Source organism: Pseudorasbora parva, chromosome 19 (assembly GCF_024679245.1).
Source record: "Pseudorasbora parva isolate DD20220531a chromosome 19, ASM2467924v1, whole genome shotgun sequence".
Taxonomy (NCBI): Eukaryota; Metazoa; Chordata; class Actinopteri; order Cypriniformes; family Gobionidae; genus Pseudorasbora; species Pseudorasbora parva.
Window position 1 is genome coordinate 11,871,224 of NC_090190.1, and position 23,801 is coordinate 11,895,024.

Sequence of the window (23,801 nt, forward strand, 5' to 3'; positions counted from 1 at the left end):
TGTAGTAATTTGAATATCCTCACATCTGACACAATAAAATGAACAAAAGGATGTGCTATAATTTTATTGACTCTGATTGGTCTTGACATTCAGCATGTGATCATGTATTCCACATTTTTCCAACAAAAATATAAATACATTTAATCTCACAGTAGAAGCACACAGACACAGACAAACACAAAAATAGAGGTTCTCAACAACACAATTAAATATAATCACTGCATTACCCGCAAATGGCACAGAGTAAGCACCAACAAAAGATTAAAAACAACAGAGTGCACAACCATTATGTGCTCAGTAGATGAGGAGTGTTCAATGTTGGACCGCACATGCCCTCCAAGGACAGATTTTAAAACCCCTGAAAATCCTTCATTTGTAAACACATTAAACCAATAACACAGATGGTAAAGCTCTGTGACTGCTTATTCAAAACAGTGATCTGCAGGAATAAAAAAGGAATGAGCCACTGAGAAGGAGGTACTATCAAAGAGGTTAAAAGGTAAAGATAGAATAAACAATAAGTGTTTAATAAATTATTATTAGAGTCAGTATGTAGATGAAATGATGTATTTGAATTCTATTTGAAGTCAAAGAGGTTGCAGTCGATCTTGTAGTAAACATATGGATAATACTCTTGCTGGCTGAGATTCAGACCCGGGATATCCATTGTCGCCTATAACGCAACAAAAATGAACAAATCAGCTATGATTTCAAGATATCTTCAATCAGGCATGTGGATCATTTAGAAAGTACACATAGGCAAAAGTTTGGAATAATTAGTATTTTTAAAAATATATATTTTTAAGTCTCTAATGCTTACCAGAGCTGTGTTTATTTGATTAAAAAAATACAGTTAAAACAGTACTATTGTGAGATATTATCATTTAATAGAAGAGGTTTCTATTTGAATATATTTTAACATGTAATTTATTCCTATAATGTCAAAGCTGGAATTTTCATCAGCCATAAATCCAGTCCTTCAGAACCCATTCAAATATGCTGGTTTAGTTACTAATTTTATCGATTATTATTAGTGCTCAATCCTTGATAAATAAAAGTATTAATTTCTTCTTCCTCTTTTTTAAACTTTTGAATCGTAGTGTATTACAAAAACTGATTTCAACATTGATAATAGTAACGCCCGTTTCACACATACTCCGTCTGCAGTGTGTATGCAGTGCATTTTTTTTTCGTACCCATGTTAACGGATGAAAGCTTTCACACTGCACGCGGATGCGGTCCGTCAGTCCGTTCCAGGAGCGTTGCGTCTGCAGCAGTGCAAGGATCTTTTCATACCGATTCTATTTTTTGCTGTGCTGCACTGCTGCATTAAAGCGATCGAACATTGTTCGCATTAAAATAAAATGTACTGACGCAAAAATCTAGTAATTTCACCACATATGCATATAATTTAAAATATACTCTTGTTTAAAAGTCAACACATGGCTTTTTTTTTGTCAAGTAAAGCAACAAAACGACACCTTACCTGGCATGGAAAAAATGGATATCAGTCATACATTCTAGCAGGTGGAAAGCAAAGTTCTTTATGACCTGCAGGATTTCTTTTAAAAGGGTTTAAAAACGAAAGTCGGCTGTTTTTGAATAGACTATTGTAAGTTTCTAATTTAAAATGTTTGTGATTTAAGGCTATAACCTATGTTTAAATGTTTTGCCACTTGTGTAAGCTAAATCTAAAGTATATAAATATGAATAAATTAATTGGATAAAATGTTGTTTAAATGTAGTACGTTAACCTGACTTCTATTAAAGAGTAAACAAAGAGAATTGGAATTCTGACGAGCCATGTAAAGTAAAAACTTTTGGTTTTAAATAAAAAATAATGAATAAATGCTGTGTTTGTGGTGTGCCACAGCGGATCAGTTGCGGAATGCAAACCCAGCATATGTGAAAGTACAACAGGGTGTGAGGCTCCTGCAACGCACACGCAACACGCACCGCACACGCACTGCAGACGGAGTATGTGTGAAACGGGCGTAAGTGTTTCTTGAGCAGCAAATCAGCATATTAGAATGATTACGGAAGACTGGAGTAATGATGCTGAAAATTCAGCTGTTACAAGAATACATTCCATTTTAAAATATATTAAAACAAAAAAAAAGTTATGTTAAATTGTAATAATATTACTCAATATTACTGTTTAGATTGTATCAAATAAATGCAGCCTTGGTGAATGCGAGACACTTTGAAAAACATATAAATGAGCAATTATTCCAAACTTTTGACTGGTAGTGTTACTCACATCGATAACAGTAGCACTGCTGTCCAAGTGTTTGTAAAGATCCTGCAGAACTTCTCTGAGTTTCTTTACATTCTTCTTGCCAGGCTGCAGCAACATGGCCTGGAAATTGACAGGCAGCCCATACCTGTAAAATACAAATATGGAGGTCACATATCTGACAATCTACATCTCCATACGAAACCGCTTTATATGCCCCACCGTACCTCAATACAGACTCCGTAAACACCCGAAGTGCCTTGATGTGTATCCATGCGATGAAAGCCTCACTGAAGTTTACTTTAAGCCAACGTACCAAAGGACCCTGAGGTGCAGAAGCAGACTCTTGTTATCATTATATATCTTTTCTTTTCCCTGTTACTTCAAATGAAGGCTAATCAAAGCTCAGGGCCTCTCAAGCTGGCTGTGATTTTTAAAGGTTCCTCATCAACATTATTGTGAAGGATTTTATAATGTTCAATAGTGAATAAAATGTAGACAGCTGCACGCATACAAACTGCTTTTTCTTGTCAGTGGAGAGGCGGGTCAGCTCCTCTTTGTCTGCTTTCATCTCCTCTTCATTGTACTGAAAGTCACGCACCATGAACCTGAAAAAAATCAGTAACATGAGGTCAGCTTCTCTCTGATTCAGTGAGCATCAAAAATAGACAGGCACCAATAGTGGTCTTATAACAGTTTTCATGCATAATCTGGGAAAATCTTTACATTGATTCTTGAAATATGACAAAACTGGCAACAGATCTAAAAAAACAACAAGTTTATATATAAAAGCATGATTATAGATTCTAATATATATAAATATAATTTTGATTTTATATAGACACTACCAGTCAAAAAGTCAGTAACAAATGCAGGAAGGATGCATAGTTGGATCAGAAATAACAGTAAAGACATTTATAATGATATAAACAATTTCAATATTCTATTGAAAGGGGAATTCTGAAATCCCCTGCCGCTTCAATATACCTGTATATACCCTAATTAAATTCATAATCAAAGCCTTAATCAATATTTATCTTCCTATATTATTATGATTCTTTCCAGTTATAATTTAACCTAATCAATAGTCTTTCATTTAATTGATTATATTTTATTCATTTTATATTTCCTTTTACTGAAACACTAAAGAGTCAAGATGAATATTGCTGTACTCTCACTGAGAGAAAGCACACGTTATCAGTATTTTTATCAGTGTGTTTTGGGGAACATTCTAGTTAGAACTGGAGCTTAATCAGCTCCAACCTTGGAGAGACTGTGTATCTGTGTATGTGCGCAATATTCTGTGTTACAGATCATGGTACAATGGGCATCCTAAGAGATGGGTGGACTTGTTCTGTGCAAGCTCGCCTGCTCCAAACCTGGAAGGTCACTACGTGTCTAATTCCGAGGTGAAAGCTTCAACAAGTGACACGTGTATGGACAAGTGCATTTGTTTGACAATGTTTGGAAATTTACCATGACTGCTCACTTTCTCTGAGCCAATCAGAATCATCCACCTTGCAGTAATGATATGGAAAGACCTTGAAAACAGTATAACATTTGGGACAATTGTATGTATGGTACAACAACGAGACGAGTAGAGAGGGAGCACAGCCTACAAACTCCTTGTGAAACTTGAATCTGGCTTCTGCTAATGAAACTGCAAACTATTCTTCAGTAAATTTTTCTTTAATTAATTGCACTCCTGACTCTTGGCATTCATTTTTCACTACTGGCCTTGGGTTATAAACTGTTAACCCCAACACTAAAATGCTGTTCTTTTGAATCTCATAATCTTGAAAGAATCCTGAAAAATGCATTATGATTCCCCAAAAACATATTAAGCAGCATTGTTTTCTGAAGACCGGAGACCGGAGGAATGATGCTGAAAATTCAGCTTTGCCAACACACCTTTTAAAATATATTCAAATAATAATTCAATTTTTGATCAACTAAATGCAGCCTTGGTGAGCATACGAGACTTCTTTAAAAAACATTTATACATCTTAACAGTTATATTATTCAGAGACTTCAGACACTCACTTGTTTTCTCGTGCTTTTTGTTTGAAGTCATCGATAGCCTTCCTGAAGAGTGTAACGCTAAACAATCCACTATCATGGTCTTCAAATAAAAGCCTAACAGAAGATGAAAACTCTGATTTAGGATATATCACTGTAACCATCACAGAGAAGCGCTTTCCCAAGAATAAACTGCATTACTGAAATTGACCTTATTCACAGCAAAGCCATCAAAAGTGAGGCTGTGAGGGATAGACATATAGTTCTTCAGTGGTTTGTAGTGTTATTTAATGTGTTTTTGGATTGTTCTGCTAATGTAACACTGCAAAAATATCTTTCCAAGAAATGGGCGTTGACAAAAAACTCCAGACAACACAAGCTGTGCAAAATTATGAGTGATCTAAGAGCTGTATAGAGCTTTTTACAGCAGATGCCATTGAAAACACAGTAAGTCTAGTCCTCACAGTCTCGCTTACATGCTTTGAATAAGGTCTATAGCTGCCACGAGGGGTGTTTTAAAGATGGCCGCAGAGTGAAATGACTTGTCTTAAAGGGACTTATATTTTACTCACTTTGTGGATCTTGGAACAACCATTTCAGAAAGAGTTTCATATGTCTTCTGCCAGTCAGGATAACTTGTCCTTTTTGGGCCATAAAATGGACAAAAGTAAGGTTTTAAATAATTTTGTGCTAACAAAAGATATAATGAATGAAAATTAGCACATTCTGGGTTAAAGGGTTAGTTCACCCAAAAAATGAAAACTCTTTCATCATTTACTTATCATCATGTCGTTCCCCACTTGTATGAATTTATTTACTCTGTGGAAGATATTATGAAAATGTTTAGTTCCCATTGTCTTCCATAGTAGTTTCGTCCACACTATGGAAGTCAATGTGAACCAAAACTCTTTTCATACCAACATTTTTCAAAATATTGTTTTTTATATTCTGCAGAACAAGAAAAATCACACAGGTTTGGAATTACATGAGGGTGACTAAATGGCAGGATGTTCATATTTGGGTGGAATATCCCTATAATGCAAATAAGAAACATTTAAAAAATACTTTTTCAGCACAAAAATACAAAGAAGCACAAATACTTAAGCTTGACTTACTTTGGAACAACTACAAGTAGAGTGATAAGGTATTCAGAGTCTAGTATAAAATCATCCTTCTTGACAATATCAGCCAAACTCCTGGTCAAAAGACTCCCTCTAGTGGACAAGACATGTTATTATTTGACGTCACTTAAAGCCCCACTTGGCTACTTTTGCTCTCGGGGTCCCCCTACAGTTTGGAAAAAATTATGTCCTCAACTACTGTCGTAAGCTGTCATCCTACAACAGGGGATGCCATCGCGCGTGCATTTGTTGACATGACAACCCTGATAGCCCTGAACTAGTCTCGTCTCATAACCCGCGGACCCCGTATGTCTATTTAATGGTCGCGGGTGCGCGGCGTGTTGTAAAAATATATACAGTGGTGCGGTGCGGGCCAAATAACTTCAAGCGTCCCGCGGGTCGGTGCGGTCGGTGCAGCACTAACAGTTTCCCTGAAAACTGCAAGAGGAGTTCTTCTGGCGTCGCGTGTGAAATGTCTTCATCCCAGGTAACGTTACAGTCAGTGGCAGATGCTTCAGCATGTCATATGAATATAATTTCATGGGTTTTGTTTTTTTTAAACGCCAAATAATCACGATGCTCACGTTTACAAGCCAGCGTCATTATAGTAGTCTATTGGTTACCATTTTACAGAATCTATATGATACTTCAGTAAGTTCAATGTTTGAGTGGTAGCTCACCGTAACAAGCAGGACAGCATCGGTCGGGCACGCCTCCTTCAGCTCACGCCAACGAGCAAACCCTGGTCACATTTTGATCCTCGTCCTGCCTTTAATCCCATCATTTTTTCATTTCCTCTTATTGCTTTCCTCCAACAAAACCTTTTCTTTCTTATTTGTCTCTGCTGCTTCGGACATGACTATATTATCCGACGAACAAAGTTGGGCTCGCACGTCCGAATGTAAGGAAGTGTGTGTGTTGGTGGAAGTGACGTATATGCCGTAAAGCAGTTGAATTTTGTAGTTCTTTTCTTTTTCTCGGGTTACTACCCGAAACCCGCAGTTTAAAAGTACGATTAAAAACGATACAGACCCCATCAGGCAATGGCAGACGTGTCATTCAACCTATTGTAAGTCGATTTATCATCACAAGAGTCTTAAAAAATATATTATGAAGGTTGAAAAGTTACCTAGTGCTGCTTTAAAGGGATAGTTCAGGGATTTACTCACCCTCAAGCCATCCAAGGTGTTTACGACATTCTTCTTTCAGACGATTACAATCATAGATATGTTAATAAATATCCTGGCTAATCCACGCATTATAATGGCAGTAAATGGCTGCCCAAAATTAAAGGGATAGTTCACCCAAAAAATGAAAACTTTATGTTTATCTGCTTACCCCAAGGGCATCCAAGATTTAGGTGTGTTTGTTTCTTCAGTAGAATACAAATTAAGATTTTTAACTCCAACCGTTGCTCTTATAATGCATGTCAATGGGGTCTAATTCTAATTTACACACCTAATCTTGGATGCCCTGGAGGTAAGTAGATAAATATCAAACACTTTCCTTTTTGGGTGATCCCTTTAAGGCCAAAAAGTGCATCCATCCATTATAAAAGTAATCCATTTGGCTCCTGTGGGTTAATTAAGGCCCTCTGAAGTGAATTGATCGGTTTTTGAGAGAAAAATATCCATATTTAACACATTATAAAGTAAAATGTCTTTATATAAAATGTCAATATCATAATATAATATTAAAATGTCATTGTCGTGTCATCGTCGTGCCACTTTTTTATAAGTCTGTGTGGATTACTTTTATAATTATTATTTTTATTAATATAATTTTGATTGTATTTGTCTGAAAGAAGAATGTCACTTACACCTAGGATAGCTTGAGGGTGAGTAAATCATGGGGTCATTTTCATTTTTGGGTGAACTATCCCTTTAGAAAATTATTAATGCATTGGTGCAGCACACATCCTGAAAAGTGAAGCCAAAACATTTTGATCGCCCCCTGGTGGCTAGCTGGGGTGGCAGGCATTTTTTTTAGCTAGTTCTTATCACAATTATAAGTTCAAGTGTTTCTTTGTCCAGTAAGTTTGGTTTTAGTTAGTTATTTGATGAAAAAAAAAAAAAAAAACAGGATGTAACTTAATGATTGACAGCTGTGCTTGTCTGCAGGAGTGGGAGTGTGGGCAGGATCGTGACACGGATCACCGCTGCATACTCAGGCTCCAAATGACATAAACGGTGACGAATGTCTCTGGGATATTTTGGCTTCATTCTTCTATAGTGGAAGTGGAGTCATCCTTGCTGAACCCCCCCACCCCACCCCCAGCTAAAACCAGCTTAAGCTAGTTGGCTGGTTTTAGAGGGAAACTTTTTTTTGCTGACCAAGCTGGTTTTGGCTGCTCAAGCTGGGAGACCAGCTAAAAGACCAGCTAAGAGACCAGCTACATCCAGTTTTAACCAGCTAAGACTAGCCTAGGCTGTTTTTTTTTCCAGCAGGGATGTCGTCCATCTATTTTTTTTTTTACAGTCTATAGTTTAATATCACACAGAATGTCAAATGAAAGTGTAAAAGTCATCCCACTTACACACTCTTCCTCTCAAGGCTCTGTAGGTTACCCTTTAAGCTATTATAAGCCGAAGCTCTGGCTTTAAGATCATTGTCAATCTGACTCACTTGCTATGAACAGAGAACCAAAACATTATAGTTAATGCAAGATCAATCTCTTTGTGCGTTACAAACAATGATAAAGGATTTTAACATGCCTCACCTTGGACATGATCTCAGAGATGTTCTTGAGGGACTGTTTGATGGGATACTTGGCCATATCCCACTGAAACCGTGTAATATAGGTTGCCAGATCGACTGTATGGAAATAATAATCAATTATAAATATCTATAATAATTTATAAAATAAGGCTTATTAGATATGTGCAAGGACTTTAAAATATGACAGCTAGAATATGAGCAATCACATGTCTTTTTCCTTTAACAAGATTTTATATAAATGTTAGTTTAACTTTACTACCTGTTAAATATGTGTATGTCCTGTTGGTAGTAATCAAGAGTAATAGTTTACCACCAATATTGTGCTTAGTGTGCATTAAGTTCACTTGCCTCCATTGGCCAAAAGATTCTCCTGAACTTTATCTCGACTGTCTTCTAACACATCAGCCATGTACTGGGCCACTTTCCTCACTACACTGGAAAATAAAAATATCAACACCATAGGGTAAATATGCATAACTATATTTAGAGAACTATAATGTGACAGAAGCTAAACAAATACATGAAGTGAACTTTGGGCACTGAGTTTGTAACAAAGCAGTGTCAGTGATACTGAACAAAATATGAAAGAAAAATAGCCTTCAAAATAATCAATCAATTTTGAAATGGAAAAAAATCTCTTGTAATAAGTCGAATGTAGACATGAAACCTTTCTACAAAAGAGTCCAATTTGGCAAGCTCATCTGACAGCCCTACAAGGACATCCAGGGTTCCCACCTGTTGAGAAACACAACTCGTGAGATAGATGACAATATCACGCGTGTCGTTAATAAAACAGTGTTGTAACTGAAATAGAAAATTTGGTAATTTTCGGTAATGAGGAGTAATTTTACCTTCAGTTCAGGCATGTTGAATTTGTGGTTAGTGGACAGGTTGCTGGTCTGGGTTGTGGCCATGTTCATCTTGTCCCATGTCTGCTGGCAGGTCTTCTCTCCAGGAGCAGAGATCAACCAAAACTCTGTCATCATGACTACTTAAATAATAGCTGAAAGGTTCGTAAAAAACATGTAGATTAAATTCTGACACCATAAGAGAAACAAAAATAACTGTCAAATAAAAGTAGAGGTCCTTTCCAGGTTGATCATGTGAGCAAATTCACACTTCTCCATTTCATTCCATGAAAACGGCCAGTCACGAGTCATTCCGCAATATAACGCATCATCAGATACATTTGTCCTGCTCGTATATTTCAAATTGGAATGCATAAATTTAATCTTAAATGCAAACAATGACTTTTTATACAGCCTACATATGCGCGATTTAGACGCGATGGATTAAATGGGCTTTTTTTAAAGCATGTAAATATTGTATGAGCATGCGTTTACTGCTGTCAGTGTCACGACTATGAAATTGGAAATCATTCTTGGCAATACTTACCGATTATGAAAGTCCCTTTAGTAAACTACAAAATAATCTGATACAACTGTAAATTGCTTTAATAACACATTGTTGAATATACAGTTAAATGAGACGCTGCGTTGAAAACCCTTTGGACAGCGTCACACTTCCCCAGTCAGCTGATCGGAGGAGGTTGTGTTTCGTGCAGTTGACAATGCGTTCAGAATGTGCAGAATACTGAACGTATTTTTCATAACCTCTTTAAATAACAAAATAAAATCCAAAAATCATTGATAGCAAGAGAATACATATGCACATTAACTATCATGTACACGAGATTAATTACTACAAATTCATGTAAAACTACAATCAAAATATTATTACACACAATAAAAACCGGCACCTTATATAGAAGCAGGTAGGTTTTTGCCTTGAAAGCACTTAACAATAATACAATTGTAGAAAAAAAAACATAGATTCAATATATTTGTGACAAAATGTACTAAACTAAACTTAATATGTGAAATAACCATTTAACATGACAAAACAAAAACAAAACAAAAAAAACATCTAGAATCTTTATACAAGAATTCAGGCTGCTCTAAATAAATTTAAATGTGTATCAATAGTAGCCTATATAAAATAATGTTTTTTGGGGGCATGGATTCCATCTGATCAACATTTATGCTACTCAATTGATACAGAATAATATGCAAATTCAGTTAAAGTAATTAAAAAGTGGAATTTACTGTAAATAATTTGCAGAAAAAATGCCAGAAAAGGTGAAAATAAATTGAACGACAGAGTTAACAACAATTTACTGAAACAAAACAAGACCTTTCTTTGTAACAAGTTATTTGTCTGAAAATTAAGCTTTTTAGTCTGTTTGGGGAATTATCAGAAATGTTTTGGCAAACAAAATATGACCTTTCACCCAGCAAAAGGATATGAAAACAATTGCACCTTGTGCTTTGTATGTTTAAGTATCATTGTGTTTGTACAGGCTTGTTATGACAGCTTTGCCAGATGTGAACCTAATCATTATTGTTTTCTACATCATAAATCAGACGAAATACAACTGATGTATGCAGTCTGTGTTGACAGAAAACATATCAAAGAGAATACAACATTTTGAACTGGTTTTACTGGTATAACAATATACAATATGCTGGTTGTAGGCCTATATATGAATCCAATATTAGCAGTTTATTAAGCAACATAAACAGAACCCACGTTGGCCCAGACTTGTTTAAAGGAGTGCATTTCTCCAAAAGGAATTTGCCAATGAATCCAAGATAAGAACATATTTCCTTCAAGAGTACCGATGTCCACGCCCACCACTCTGCCTTTGAAATTCAAATCCTACTGAGAGGAAGGCTGAGCTCATGAATATTTAATCAGAGTGGGCTGGAGGTTCTTGGAAATCCAAGACACCCCTCGCTGCAGCCTGTAGCACGATGACGTAGCTGGATCAGATCCAATACGTACTGGATGTTGAAACGTTATGGCAATGGCATAGCCATACCGATCTCTGGGTTAACTTATAATGCGTAAGCGCTGGTCTTAAAAGTGACATGTATGATCAATATTGTATATAGATGATGTTCTAAACTGTGTTGTAGTACTGATAAATAAATGAATAAATCATCTTTTCATAAATGTGATGCCTAATTACCCAGTTTCGCTGTGCATGCATGCAAAACAGTTTACATTTTATATTCTGATCATCCTTGCTGTTGAGGTGAAGAAAAAATGAGTCAAGTAATTGTCTCTGTCATTTTAATCCTCAAGGTAGGCCTACAATGCAATACGATTTCTAAAGAACTTAAAATACCAGTAGTCTACACATTCAAGGGAAAATGCAAAACGTATCCTGATGGCATGAGCATTAATCATTATTTTTGCACCAGCGGTTTGAGTATTAATCTATCCAGCAAAACTCTCCTGTGCATTCAATGATGTCCCCAAAACTCTACTGCGTATGCATATATGACGTCATCGAATTGAATAAAACCACCGCGCATGCGCGTCCAGTATGTGTTGGATCTGATCCAGTACGTCATCGTGCTACAGGCTGCCATGGAAAATATATGTAGATTCCCCGCTCCAGACACGTCAGCGCACCCGCCATCTTGAATCATTGATGCCACAACTTTGCCTAGCTTAGTTGTGAAATTGACAATATTAAAATTCAAAAGAAATGGGATCACATTTCACAGGTGATAATGTATTTTTACAATAAACTTTTGTTGATCACAGAGCTTGTTTTCAGCAATAATCCAAAAGCCTTGGGGGAAATGGGTTTTTATCAAGGAAACCAGTGCGATACTAATGCTGCATTTCAGACAAGGTTGGATGTGGAAATTTATCAAATTAAATGTCCCACTTCAGGCCTTTTTTCCAGTCAATCACGACGATCTGATGTCACCATGCATGACACAAGGAGAGCATATGGTGTTTTTGGGTCAATTATGGCAAAAAACGTAATCAAAATAAAAATTACATAATCGCTTTGAAAACCTGGTGAAAATCAAAAACGAAGGTATCATTACATAAACTAATGCTGCGTTCCAGGCAGCCCCTAACCCGTGTTTTTCCTTACCTTCTACCCGTGAAAGTGCACTGGAATGGCAGTCAAACCCCTGACTTCCCACTATGCTTCCCACCAATAGGTATACCAAAGTTTCTCTTGAAGCCAATATGGAAGTAACTTAAAATGCAATTCATTGACTGGCCACTAGGGACAGGCTCCAGAAGGGAGCAGAATCTCATTGAGCCCGGTGTGAAAAATGCCCGACTTTACAGAAGAAAAAAACATGTTTACAGCCTGCATGGTACAAATTGTGGTTTTGGTCTATATAGCAAATTTTCCACCTCATGACAACTGTGAAGGGGAGAACTTTTTTTATAACTCATTCATTTATATTAAACAAAGCTTTATATTTATGCATAATTAAGGTTGTGGCTTTGAATGACAGGTGGAATGACATTTCAAAAAAGTGAGAATTTCAAAAAACACTCTGAAGACAGCCTTCGAATGCGACCTCCGGAGGACGCAGCCTTCCGAAATGAGACACAGCTTTAGTCATCATGTCCCCTCAGCTCCACCCATGTCCCACCTCTTTGCCGACAGTGTTTATGAAAGTCGTAAACAAATAACGTAAAAGGTATCTATCTATCTATCTATCTATCTATCTATCTATCTATCTATCTATCTATCTATCTATCTATCTATCTATCTATCTATCTATCTATCTATCTATCTATCTATCTATCTATCTATCTATCTATCTATCTATCTATCTATCTATCTACCCGCTTTCACCTTCAGAACTGCCTTAATTCTACGTGGCTTTGATCAACAAGATGCTGAAAGCTTCTTTACAAATGTTGGCCCATATTAATAGGATAGCATCTTGCAGTTGATGGAGATTTTTGGGTTGCACATCCCGGGCATGAAGCTCCCCCAAGTGTACCAAGAAAAAATCCCCCACATCAACAGAAATCAGGACTCATCAGACCAGGCAACATTTTTCCAGTCTTCAACTGTCCAATTTTGGTGAGCTTTTGCAAATTGTAGCCTCTTTTTCGTATTTGTAGTGGAGATGAGTGGTACCCGGTGGAGTCTTCTGCTGTTGTAGCCCATCCACCTCAAGGTTGTGTGTGTTGTGGCTTCACAAATGCTTTGCTGCATACCTCGGTTGTAACGAGTGGTTATTTCACTCAAAGATGCTCTTCTATCAACTTGAAATCAGTCGGCCTATTCTCCTCTGACCAACAAGGCATTTTCGCCTGCAGGACTGCCGCATACGGGATGTTTTTCCCTTTTCACACCATTCTTTGTAAATCCTAGAAATGGTTGTGCGTGAAAATCCCAGTAACTGAACAGATTGTGAAATACCAACAACCCTGCCATGCTAAAAATTGCTTAAATCACCTTTTTTTCCTATTCTGACATTCAGTTTGGAGTTCAGGAGAGTGTCTTGACCAGGACGACACCCTAAATGCATTGACGCAACTGCCATGTGATTGGTTGATTAGATAATAGCAATAGGCTAATGATAAATTAAACAGGCGTTCCTAATAATCCTTTAGGTGTGTATGTGTACATATAATATATAGCCTATACAGGGGCGTCGGACTGGGGGGGGGGGGGGGGGGGGGGGGGGCAAAGGGTACCGAGTACCCAGGGCCCAAGGCGCAAGGCAGGGGGGGCCCCTTAGAAGTCAGTTTTCTATTTAAATTAATCAGAGTGTGGCTTATTTTGTTTACGTTTAAAGTGTTTTTTTATGATAAAAATGCGATACCCCACCCATTGGTATCACTATGGTATTTGGTACGGGGGTCCTTCAAGATGGTTTGTACCAAGGGCCCAAAATTTGGTGCTACGCCGCTGCATATAGAGCCTGTGTCGCGGTCAAATTAGGCATCTATTTAAATATATACATCGCGGCGCCGGGTTTTTGACCTTACTTGACGGATATGACTTTCTTGCGCCAGTCGCGTAATTAATATTTATAAGCCAAGCCTTCGCTGTAGTTGATTTGATCTTACGCTCCGCCCCGTGTTCAACTAACAAACCAGAGCCGCCCGCCTTCTTCCACCACACCAACCATTTCTGCCTGAGAATAGACAGCAGCGCTCTCGTGTTCGCTCCTCTTCACCCAGGCATATGGCACATAAAGCCTCCTTTCTTTCTTCTATTTGTGTCCCCACCACTCTTTAAAAATTCCGCCGAAAAAGAGAAGACGATTTTCCAAATCATTCAAGCCGTTATCTCACGTAAGTACAGCGTTTGTTGTTGTTTTTATTCTTAATCCCGGAAAAAATCCTCCGTCTGCTGTGAGTAGCCGTTGTGACACAACATGGCGGTTGGTTGTAGTTGCGCTTTCGGGCAACGGCAGAGCTCCATGAAGGACAACGAGAAATGGGTTTAAAACGTACACATTTTAAAGATTTAACGTGTTTATGGGTATAGACAATTCGTTGTCGGAGTATGACGGGTGTAGTTGGGTAAATAGTTAGTGAGCTGTTCAGTGGACCAAACCCAGGCGCTTACGACATGTCCTATTAGGTTATTGAATGACGAGCGTCTTCTGACACATTAAAATATATACTGGATTTTTGTGTTCTAAATAATTTCATATATGACATTCATACATATGGTCACAAAATATACTATACTTGTTTTATTTATACGAGTTTAAGATTTCGTTTTCCATAAGAAACACTTGTGTTTGGACATGAGGTAACTTAATGTTCTAACAGTTAACGTTACCAATACAAGTCACTTAACGTTACACCATGTTTATTATACCATAATAACACTATTACCACAACTTTCTAGGCCTTAGACGATTAGTATACTAAGTAAAGTTTAACAAAATAAAACCTTGTAGTAAAGCAATAGGAAATACAATTAAACAACAGTTGTTCAGCAAAGTTTTGATTATGGCCCTAGAAAGTCAAATTAAATATGAAACAGTTGGCTTTATAGGGTTAAGGCAGTGTCCACATAAAGAAACAAACACCATAACCTCTGATAAATGTTCAGCAAGTTGCTTCATTTATTGATCCCATGTGGGAAGATGAAGATAAGACAATGTTGTTTAATGCTTAAAAATGAGAACACGGAGTAACAGATTACTCATGTCAAGTACAAAGTACAACAGTAAATAAGTAGTGACTTGATAATAACTTTTATAGCCTTCAAATAAAGGGATCCTGAAAATAATACACCTGTATTGGAAAACTGGTTGTTTATTTGTGAAGAGTTATGTCAGTAATGTTTTAACCTGTCTGGCTACATTAAATTTTTTCAGCTGCTATTGTATATAAAATATTTATACACCCGTTTTTGTGACTCCACAGGGCTCCCCACTCTCTCTGCGAGTGTATAAACGCTACCCAGAAGGTCTAGGGAAGGCCCTCTACCGCGAGCAGTTCGACTTCAACGCTGAGCCGCCTTGGGATCCTAGTTGATAGCGGGAGAGGACCATCTCCCACGTTGTCCATGTGAGTACCTAAATATTGCACCCTGCTCCTGAAGTACTGGTTATAGACATTACATAATAACATGATTTATTTAATTGCACATTAAAATCTACACTCACTCAACTGTAGTGTATTGTTTTTGGTATTACATAACACTATTGGTAGCTTATATGTAACACCTTTGTCCCCCATTCATACTGCGCAAATCCATTGGTAATACCATCAAATACTCCATTGTGCTTCAAAGCCACAGGGATTTATTTTTGATTGGGTCTGAATGAAAAAAAAGTAGCCTGTAGGCCACATTCTTAAGCGCATGTGCTGTCGTCATCTCTAAAGATGGACTCATGCGATACCTTCTCTAGCTATGTCATTAGCTATCTCTGCTTGTACTTATTAGCCTGTTGTGGAAACCAAATTTAGATTAATGACGAACTTAGAAAGACTTTGAACTTCCCGTTTAAAGTTTGCTCATAAAACAGTGTTTTGAAATATGTAGGTAGGTGTTGTAGTTGTATGCCTTGATGTAAAGTTTTATCTTTCCTGTGAACAGTTTGTTGCATACCCAGAATACCCCAGCGGCTCAGTAAACTCTCTATGATTGTCGGATTTGCGGAATACGGTTGAGATGAAAGATTTTGTTGATGCACCAAACTACTTCATTGAACTACTTGAGGGAGGAACGACCCTTGAAGGTGTCATCGACAACCATGTCTATGAACAAAATTTGGTGAGTTCAGAAAGTACTTGTCAAGTTGCATTATGAATGTCTGTTTAAGTAAAGAAAGAAAACACAGTTACTGTAGTTTGATCCGATTTTGTTCCTCAGGCTGAAAAGAATGCATTTGTTGTGGCCGACCTTGGGGCCCTAATGCGACAGCATGTTCTGTGGAAGACCACTATGCCCCTAGTTCGACCCTTCTACCCGGTCTGTTGTAACAGCAGCCCTGTAGTCATTGAAGTCCTGTCTGCACTTGGTGTTGGCTTTGTCTGTGCAAATAAGGTGAGATTTTAATTTTTTCATTCTTGAAGATGTTAGAAAGATCTCAAAACATATATTTTGGATTTTGAGGCCCACCATCTAATAGAAATACATTGACTTCTTTCAGGCTGAAACCACATTGGTACTCCATCATGATGTCCCTCCTGAAAACATCATCCTCTCTGGAGTTTGCAAGCAGCTCTCACTCATTAAACATGCTGCCAAGACTGGCATTAACTATCTGGTGTGTGAAAATGAGACAGACCTTCGCAAAATTGCCCGTGCCCATCCTGAGGCTAAGTAAGTTCTTAACCTATATATGTAAACTACAGTTTCAAAGTTTGGGGTCAGTCATTTATTTTTTAATTAAAGATTTTTTTTCAGCAAGGTTAATTAAATTGCTTAATGATAGTAAAGACATTTATAATGTTACAAAATATTTATATTTCAAATAAATGCAGTTCTTTTAAATGTTCTATTTATCAAAAAATCCTGAAAAAACTTTATCATGATTTCCACAAAAAATATGAAGCACAACATTGATAATAATAAGAAAAGTTTCTTGCGCACCAAATTATCATATTATAATGATTTCTGAAGGATCATGTGACTGTCTGAAAAACTAAATTAAAATAATTTATAATACTAATATTAGCATTTTATCCAATTATTTATTTATTTATTTATTTATTTATTTATTTATTTATTTATTTATTTAAATATTTTTGGCTTTTCTTCTGAGGCCACAAGAGGGTGTAATGAGCTAAATATTAATGTACCTTATTAAATTGTTTATGTAATGCAATGTAATGACATGACTGTGTTAAAAAAAAGTGCATAATGTGTAAACTAGGTCACTTTTATGACAGGTTTTGTTTTTGAACCGTTGGTTTTGTTACCAAAGCTTCAGTACGTAATGGCTAATCTGCCGCGAATGTACTGCAAATGCTCTAAAGAACGCTGAAGACGAACAGAAATTAGACCCATAGCTCTCTGCTTGCAGTATGTCAGTACCGCTCGTCAGGTAAATGAGTGAAACACAAAACACTTTTTTATCAAATCATACATCATTAATAGCAGTTCACTTCTGCAATTTAGTAGGATTGCGTCCACATCAGCAGGAAACCGTACCAGAGTTCACATGAACCGAACCCCAGACCACCTTTTTAAGCGGACCCGTGTACAGTTCGCAGGTGGGGACCCGAGTTCAATCGGGTTAAAAAGTTAGAATGGAAATGTCCTCCTACCAGGGTTACAGGTGCAGATGCTCAGTGTGATTGTGATAAACTCCTGACTTATATGATCGACTGCATGATGCAAATTACGTTAATGTTGCAGCTTTATGTCCTTCTGTAATTTATATGCGATAACTGTGTTAAATAATTTTAATGTGGTAACGACTTTAAATTAATCGCATGCGTTAACGTCGACAGCCCTAGTTTAAACTAACTGTCGATAACACTTTTTGTGTTTAAAATTATGAGATGCAGCAGAATTGAAAAAAAAGTTTAACTAATAGTTTACTTATAAAAGTTTACTTAAACTTTTTTTTTTTTTTAAGTTTAACTAATTTTACTTTACATGGCTTTCTAAACATTCATCTCTTTTGTGCAAGACGTGAGTGCAGCGGTCAAAGATGTGCCTCTATTGCGTGATTACATATTAAAAAAAAAAACTATGGAAATGCAGGGCAGAAAATGCATTCTGTGTGATTGGATTTTTTCAGCACTGAGCTTTAAAAACAATTTAAAAATAAACCCTAAACTTTGGAATGGTAGTATGTGTGTGTATATATATATATATATATATATATATATATATATATATATATATATATATATATATATATATATATATATATGTATGCTTTTTTTCTTTTTATTACACACAAAAATGTTTTTAGATGTATATTGTTATATATTATTGTTAATTTTATTATTTTTAATATTTATAAAATTCACAAATTGCACTCTTTTTATCTTTACAGGCTTTTGCTTCAAGTGTCTACTGAAGCACAGGTGGAAGAGGCGAGTGTGACCATTGGTTGCTCCCTGAAGGGCTGTAGACATCTTCTAGAACTGGCCAAGGAGTTGAGTGTAAATGTGGTTGGAGTCACGTAAGTAAAATAATTTGCTCACCATGAATCTGTTATGACTTGCATTCCTTTTAAGAGTTGTTATAAAGTGGGACTTTTTTCCCCCCGCAGGTTCCAGGTACGAGCATCATGCAGAGATCCCCAAGCATACACCCATGCACTGTCAGACGCCCGCTGCATCTTTGACATGGGGGTCAGTTGTTAAATTAATGTTATAAGAGATTTGAATTTAGATTAATTAGTTAATTTCATGTATCTATTGGAGTGCTAAGTCTTCATTGTTTCTACAGAAGGAACTAGGCTTTGACATGAACATCCTGGATATTGGTGGAGGATTCAGTGGTTCTGAGTTTCAGTTGAAACAGGTACAGCAAGCATCTCATTTGTCATATATTTATGTATTTATTATCCAGCATAGATATTACTCTAAGCTTTTCTTTCATGTCTGTTTGATTAGGTACATTCTGTCGTCAGACCCCTGTTGGAAGCCTATTTCCCCTCAGCGTCTGGAGTGAGCGTCATTGCCGAACCAGGAAATTTCTTTGTGTTTTCCTCCTTCACCCTGGCTGTCAATGTTATTGGCAAAAAAGCAGTATGCCGGGATCTTCATAACAGAACACATGGTGAGCCTAAACATATTTTATGCGCATGTCAGTATATACATCTGCCGTATCTTATTTTCTCTATGTCTTTTGCACTTTCAGATCAGCTGATGCCAAACGACGTACCAGAATTTGTGTATTACATGAATGATGGTGTTTATGGATCATTTGTTGGGAAGTTGTTTGGAAATATCATCGCCACACCCTCTGTCCACAAGGTAAATAATATGGGTGGGAATCTTTTGGTACCTCACAATTCAATTCAAATTTATTCTTAAGGTCATGATTTTGGATTCGATATATGCATAGATTCCTTTTTCATTGTTGTAGACCCTTTAATAGGTCTTAAAGAAGAAAATCACACTTAATTTAGTTTTTTTCCCCCATTTTAGTCAACCCAATATTATTATTAAGCTGATAATAATCATTACACACATGACTAGCAGGCTGTAATAAAGAAACAATTAAAAATTGCAACAAACAAGCAAATTACAAACAATAGGACGAATGCAATAGAAAAAATTAACAAATTAAACTATAAACGTATTAGGTACAGTAGCCTAGTTTTATTTAACATAGTAAGAAATACTACATAAATTGAAAAATCAATAAAATTAAAAACATGTAAAGTCTTCACTGTTTGAATTAAATATAAATTGATTCATATTAAAGAATCATGTCAAAAGCAGTGAGTCAGTTTATTTTACAAAAAATATTTATTATATCAAAACACATGCAAAGAGCATGCAGATGTAATCATAAGCATCTTTAAAATAATGCCATCAACAACATTAAAAAGCATATAAATCAAAACTGCCTAATGTTACTGAATAAAATATCGACCCAGGACAAGCTAGATTAAAAAGAAATATTCTAAAGGCCACAACATTGTGAAAATGATCAAAACCGCATCATTTCTTTTAACTATTTCCCTGCCAGTGTTTAAAAAAATAAAAATAAATACCCGCCAGCGGTTTTGATCATTTTCACAATGTTGTGGCCTTTAGAATATTTTTATTTTAATCTAGCTTGTCCTGGGTCTTCAGTAACTAAAGTTTTGATTTATATGTTTTTTAATGTTGTTGATTGCATTATTTTACAGATGCTTATGATTACATCTGCATGCTCTTTACATGTGTTTTGATCAGGAGATTCAGTTCTCTTTCATTTCAGAAGATGTCATAGCGCCCCTACCATATAACAGGGGAAAGTCAGAATATTCCATAAATGGTGGGGAAGTGTTGTCTAACAAATTACAAAAAATTCCAGAAATGGCAGGGAAAGAGTTTGAAACAGACAGCAAGAGTTTATGTGGCTGCTGTCGCTTTAAGAATGAATGCATGTATCTAATATACTGTTACTCATCTGATTTTCTCCTAACTTGTGTCTGCGAAGGATATAACAGAGTTTGCATGAATACGCCACACAATGTGCATTTTGACATAATTTGACTAAGCGAGTGCATTAAGCACATGCATGTGAGTGGCGGCATCTGTGCTTTTGCTTTGGCTGTGTCCGTCAGTGCAAACACCACATTGAGTCCTTTTTTACGGCTTATTGTGATTTAATAACACTTTAACGTTAAATTACTTTTAGTACTGCAAAGTTTAAGAAGTGTAACACTTTTAGAAAATCGATATTTGAAATTTGTAAATCAATTCAGATATTTGTAAATAAAGAAATTTGTAAATCAATTCTTCCCACCACTATTAAATAACATACATGGACCAGAACAAATTAACAAAATTTGTAACTGTTTTAAAACTGATGTTTTGTTTTTCAGATGTCGCTCACCCTAGATGAGCCTGTGTTCTCCAGCAGCTTGTGGGGTCCATCATGTGACCCATTGGACCAGGTGGTGGACCATTGCCTGCTCCCTGAGCTCGCTGTTGGGGACTGGCTCATTTTCAGCAACATGGGGACAAGCGGTCAGGAGGGCCCAGCAACCTTCAGCGACACAGATCAGCCACCTGTGTATTACACCATCTCCACAGATGACTGGTGATTTATGATCATTTTTCACACTGTTTTTATCATCACCATTCTAAGAGTGATTGTGGTTTTTAAAGGTTGTTTAAAGTGAATCTAATGCTGGTTTTTCCCCTTTTTTCCTTCTTTTTTCTCCAGGTTTGAGATGCAAGAGGCTGGAATTTCTCTTGATGACATCATGAAAAACCTCTCATTGGTCCAGTATGGCTTGTAACAGAGCCAGACTCCGTCCACTAACTAACCACTGGGCATGTGAATTGCTTGCACAGTCAACATTCCATGGGTGGAAAAAATATATTTGTTTTGGTGGAGGAGACTAAATGATGTTATTGGGCAAAAACTAATTGATTGACATTGTTACCTCAGTTTCTGACAATTATAAAAGGCTCACTTTCTTTATCACTCAAAAATGACAGAACCCCCATATAAAATAACATATGCAACAAAATGGATGACTGTGGAGATGGCACCCAAATCTTGGGTTTCTTAATCAAACTCCGTTTACATAAATGTTCAAGTAATTTAATTTTATTATGTATACATATATAGATATCGATGATCTACTGACAGTCTTGTAAATGAGTTGTCTGTACAAGATTTGTTTCAAATCATGATAGAGTTTTAATTCTGCACAAATAGACCATGACTCTCAATGTCTGAACAAGTGTACATTACTTCAGCACTGTCCTTGTTCTCTCTTTTTTTGTTTTTCATGGTTTTATAGAAGTAGGGAGCTTTTCTTCGCTCCTCATGCCAAACTATGGTTTCCTCATTACATGTGGTGCGTCACGTGACAGTATTTCCAAAGGTTGTTATATATTTCATAGTGATCTATGGTTGAGTGTTCTGTAATTTGCAGTGTCCCTTCAAAAGATTTGGAACCTTCCGCCAGGTTATAAGTAGAATACAGATGTAAATCTGTCTCATATTTTCCCTATTGTATATTTTATTAAAGTAGTGAGATTGTGTGGCGTTATGAATCTGCTGACAACCTGCATAAAGATGACATTTTACCTCAAGTTACATCTAAAATACAAGTTTAACAACAATCAGATGCAAAATGCTGCAAGGCACTAGTTCTTGATCTAAAATTGAAAATTCAAATGGTGTATATTTTAAACTCATGTTATACCTTGTGTCCAGCATGGTGTCCAAGTTTGATTATAACAGCTCACTGTTTTATAAAATCACACCCCTAAGTAATGAAATGTACACTTTGTCTAAGGCACTAATGGACCATTGCCTGATTGACTGTAAAATTGTGCTTGTAAAAGTGATTAAAATATTAATTTAATACATTTCTGAGCAAATACTATTGAGTAATGTTTGTCTCCATTTAATGTAGAAATACCTGTTGATCTTGAAAGGTTAGTAAAAATTAAAATCCTTTGTGATTTAACTGCAATAGACAAGCCAACACCGATATTTCTTTGTGTATTGCTGGATGACGGGTGGTTTTACATCGTACAGGTCCTTCTCAAAAAAATAAGCATATTGTGATATTTATTTTCCATAATGTAATGATAAAAATGAAACTTTCATATATTTTAGATTCATTGCACACCAACTGAAATATATCAGGTCTTTTATTTTAATACGGATGATTTTGGCATACAGCTCATGAAAACCCAAAATACCTCTCTCAAAAAATTAGCATATTTCATCCGACCAATAAAAGAAAAGAGTTTTTAATAATAATAAAAAAAAATAAAAAAAACCAACCTTCAAATAATTATGTTCAGTTATGCACTCAATACTTGGTCGGGAATCCTTTTGCAGAAATGACTGCTTCAATGCGGCGTGGCATGGAGGCAATCAGCCTGTGGCACTGCTGAGGTGTTATGGAGGCCCAGGACGCGCAGCAGATGGAAGCATGAAGTGCTCCAAAATCTCCTGATAGCTAGTTGCATTGACCCTGCCCTTGATAAAACACAGTGGACCAACACCAGCAGCTGACATGGCACCCCAGACCATCACTGACTGTGGGTACTTGACACTGGACTTCAGGCATTTTGGCATTTCCTTCTCCCCAGTCTTCCTCCAGACTCTGGCACCTTGATTTCCGAATGACGTGCAAAATTTGCTTTCATCTGAAAAAAGTACTTTGGACCACTGAGCAACAGTCCAGTGCTGCTTCTCTGTAGCCCAAAAGTGGCTTGACCTGGGTAATGCAGAACCTGTAGCTCATTTCCTGCTCACACCTGTGCACGGTGGCTCTGGATGTTTCTACTCCAGACTCAGTCCACTGCTTCCGCAGGTCCCCCAAGGTCTGGAATCGGCCCTTCTCAGCCATCTTCCTCAGGGTCCGGTCACCTCTTCTCGTTGTGCAGCGTTTTTTGCCACACTTTTTCTTTCCCACAGACTTCCCACTGAGGTGCCTTGATACAGCACTCTGGGAACAGCCTATTCGTTCAGAAATTTCTTTCTGTGTCTTACCCTCTCGCTTGATGGTGTCAATGATGGCCTTCTGGACAGGGTCGGGTCGGGTCGGGTCGGGTCGGCAGTCTTACCAATGATTGTGGTTTTGAGTAATGAACCAGGCTGGGAGTTTTTAAAAGCCTCAGGAATCTTTTGCAGGTGTTTACAGTTAATTAGTTGATTCAGATGATTAGGTTAATAGCTCGTTTAGAGAATATTTTCATGATATGCTAATTTTTTTAGATAAAAAAAATATATTAAAAAATATATA

The 23,801-nt window shown here is 36.8% G+C and overlaps 2 protein-coding genes across 2 annotated transcripts; one reads left to right on the forward strand and one right to left on the reverse strand.

The window, feature by feature from the left end:
- Nucleotides 1-49: 49 nt before the first annotated feature.
- On the reverse strand, nt 50-9,648 carry atp6v1c1b (ATPase H+ transporting V1 subunit C1b). Its single transcript, XM_067425871.1, has 13 exons — nt 9,490-9,648; nt 8,946-9,097; nt 8,762-8,829; nt 8,443-8,528; nt 8,096-8,190; nt 7,913-8,004; nt 5,371-5,469; nt 4,828-4,896; nt 4,280-4,372; nt 2,751-2,844; nt 2,464-2,561; nt 2,261-2,384; nt 50-673 (listed from the first exon to the last, which is right to left on the reverse strand). Exons 2-13 carry the CDS (start codon nt 9,078-9,080, stop codon nt 578-580), a joined length of 1,149 nt encoding a protein of 382 aa, XP_067281972.1. The 5' UTR covers nt 9,081-9,097; nt 9,490-9,648; the 3' UTR covers nt 50-577.
- A 4,402-nt stretch (nt 9,649-14,050) lies between these two features.
- azin1b (antizyme inhibitor 1b) lies at nt 14,051-22,410 on the forward strand. Its single transcript, XM_067425446.1, has 12 exons — nt 14,051-14,232; nt 15,322-15,465; nt 15,998-16,174; nt 16,274-16,447; nt 16,554-16,726; nt 18,414-18,542; nt 18,633-18,714; nt 18,812-18,886; nt 18,979-19,144; nt 19,226-19,341; nt 20,907-21,124; nt 21,251-22,410. Exons 3-12 carry the CDS (start codon nt 16,073-16,075, stop codon nt 21,324-21,326), a joined length of 1,311 nt encoding a protein of 436 aa, XP_067281547.1. The 5' UTR covers nt 14,051-14,232; nt 15,322-15,465; nt 15,998-16,072; the 3' UTR covers nt 21,327-22,410.
- Nucleotides 22,411-23,801: the final 1,391 nt, after the last annotated feature.

Bases quoted from the DNA above. Each gene is read 5' to 3' on its own strand.
- atp6v1c1b (XM_067425871.1), bottom strand. From the start codon at position 9,080: ATGATGACAGAGTTTTGGTTGATCTCTGCTCCTGGAGAGAAGACCTGC. The intron at 4,373-4,827 runs GTGAGTAAAATA...ATCTTCTGTTAG, and splicing joins GTTGTTCCAAGATCCACAAA to GCTTTTATTTGAAGACCATG. The intron at 2,385-2,463 runs GTACGGTGGGGC...TGTATTTTACAG, and splicing joins TTTACGGAGTCTGTATTGAG to GTATGGGCTGCCTGTCAATT.
- azin1b (XM_067425446.1), top strand. From the start codon at position 16,073: ATGAAAGATTTTGTTGATGCACCAAACTACTTCATTGAACTACTTGAG. The intron at 18,543-18,632 runs GTAAGTAAAATA...TTCCCCCCGCAG, and splicing joins GTAAATGTGGTTGGAGTCAC to GTTCCAGGTACGAGCATCAT. The intron at 21,125-21,250 runs GTGATTTATGAT...TTTTTTCTCCAG, and splicing joins ACCATCTCCACAGATGACTG to GTTTGAGATGCAAGAGGCTG.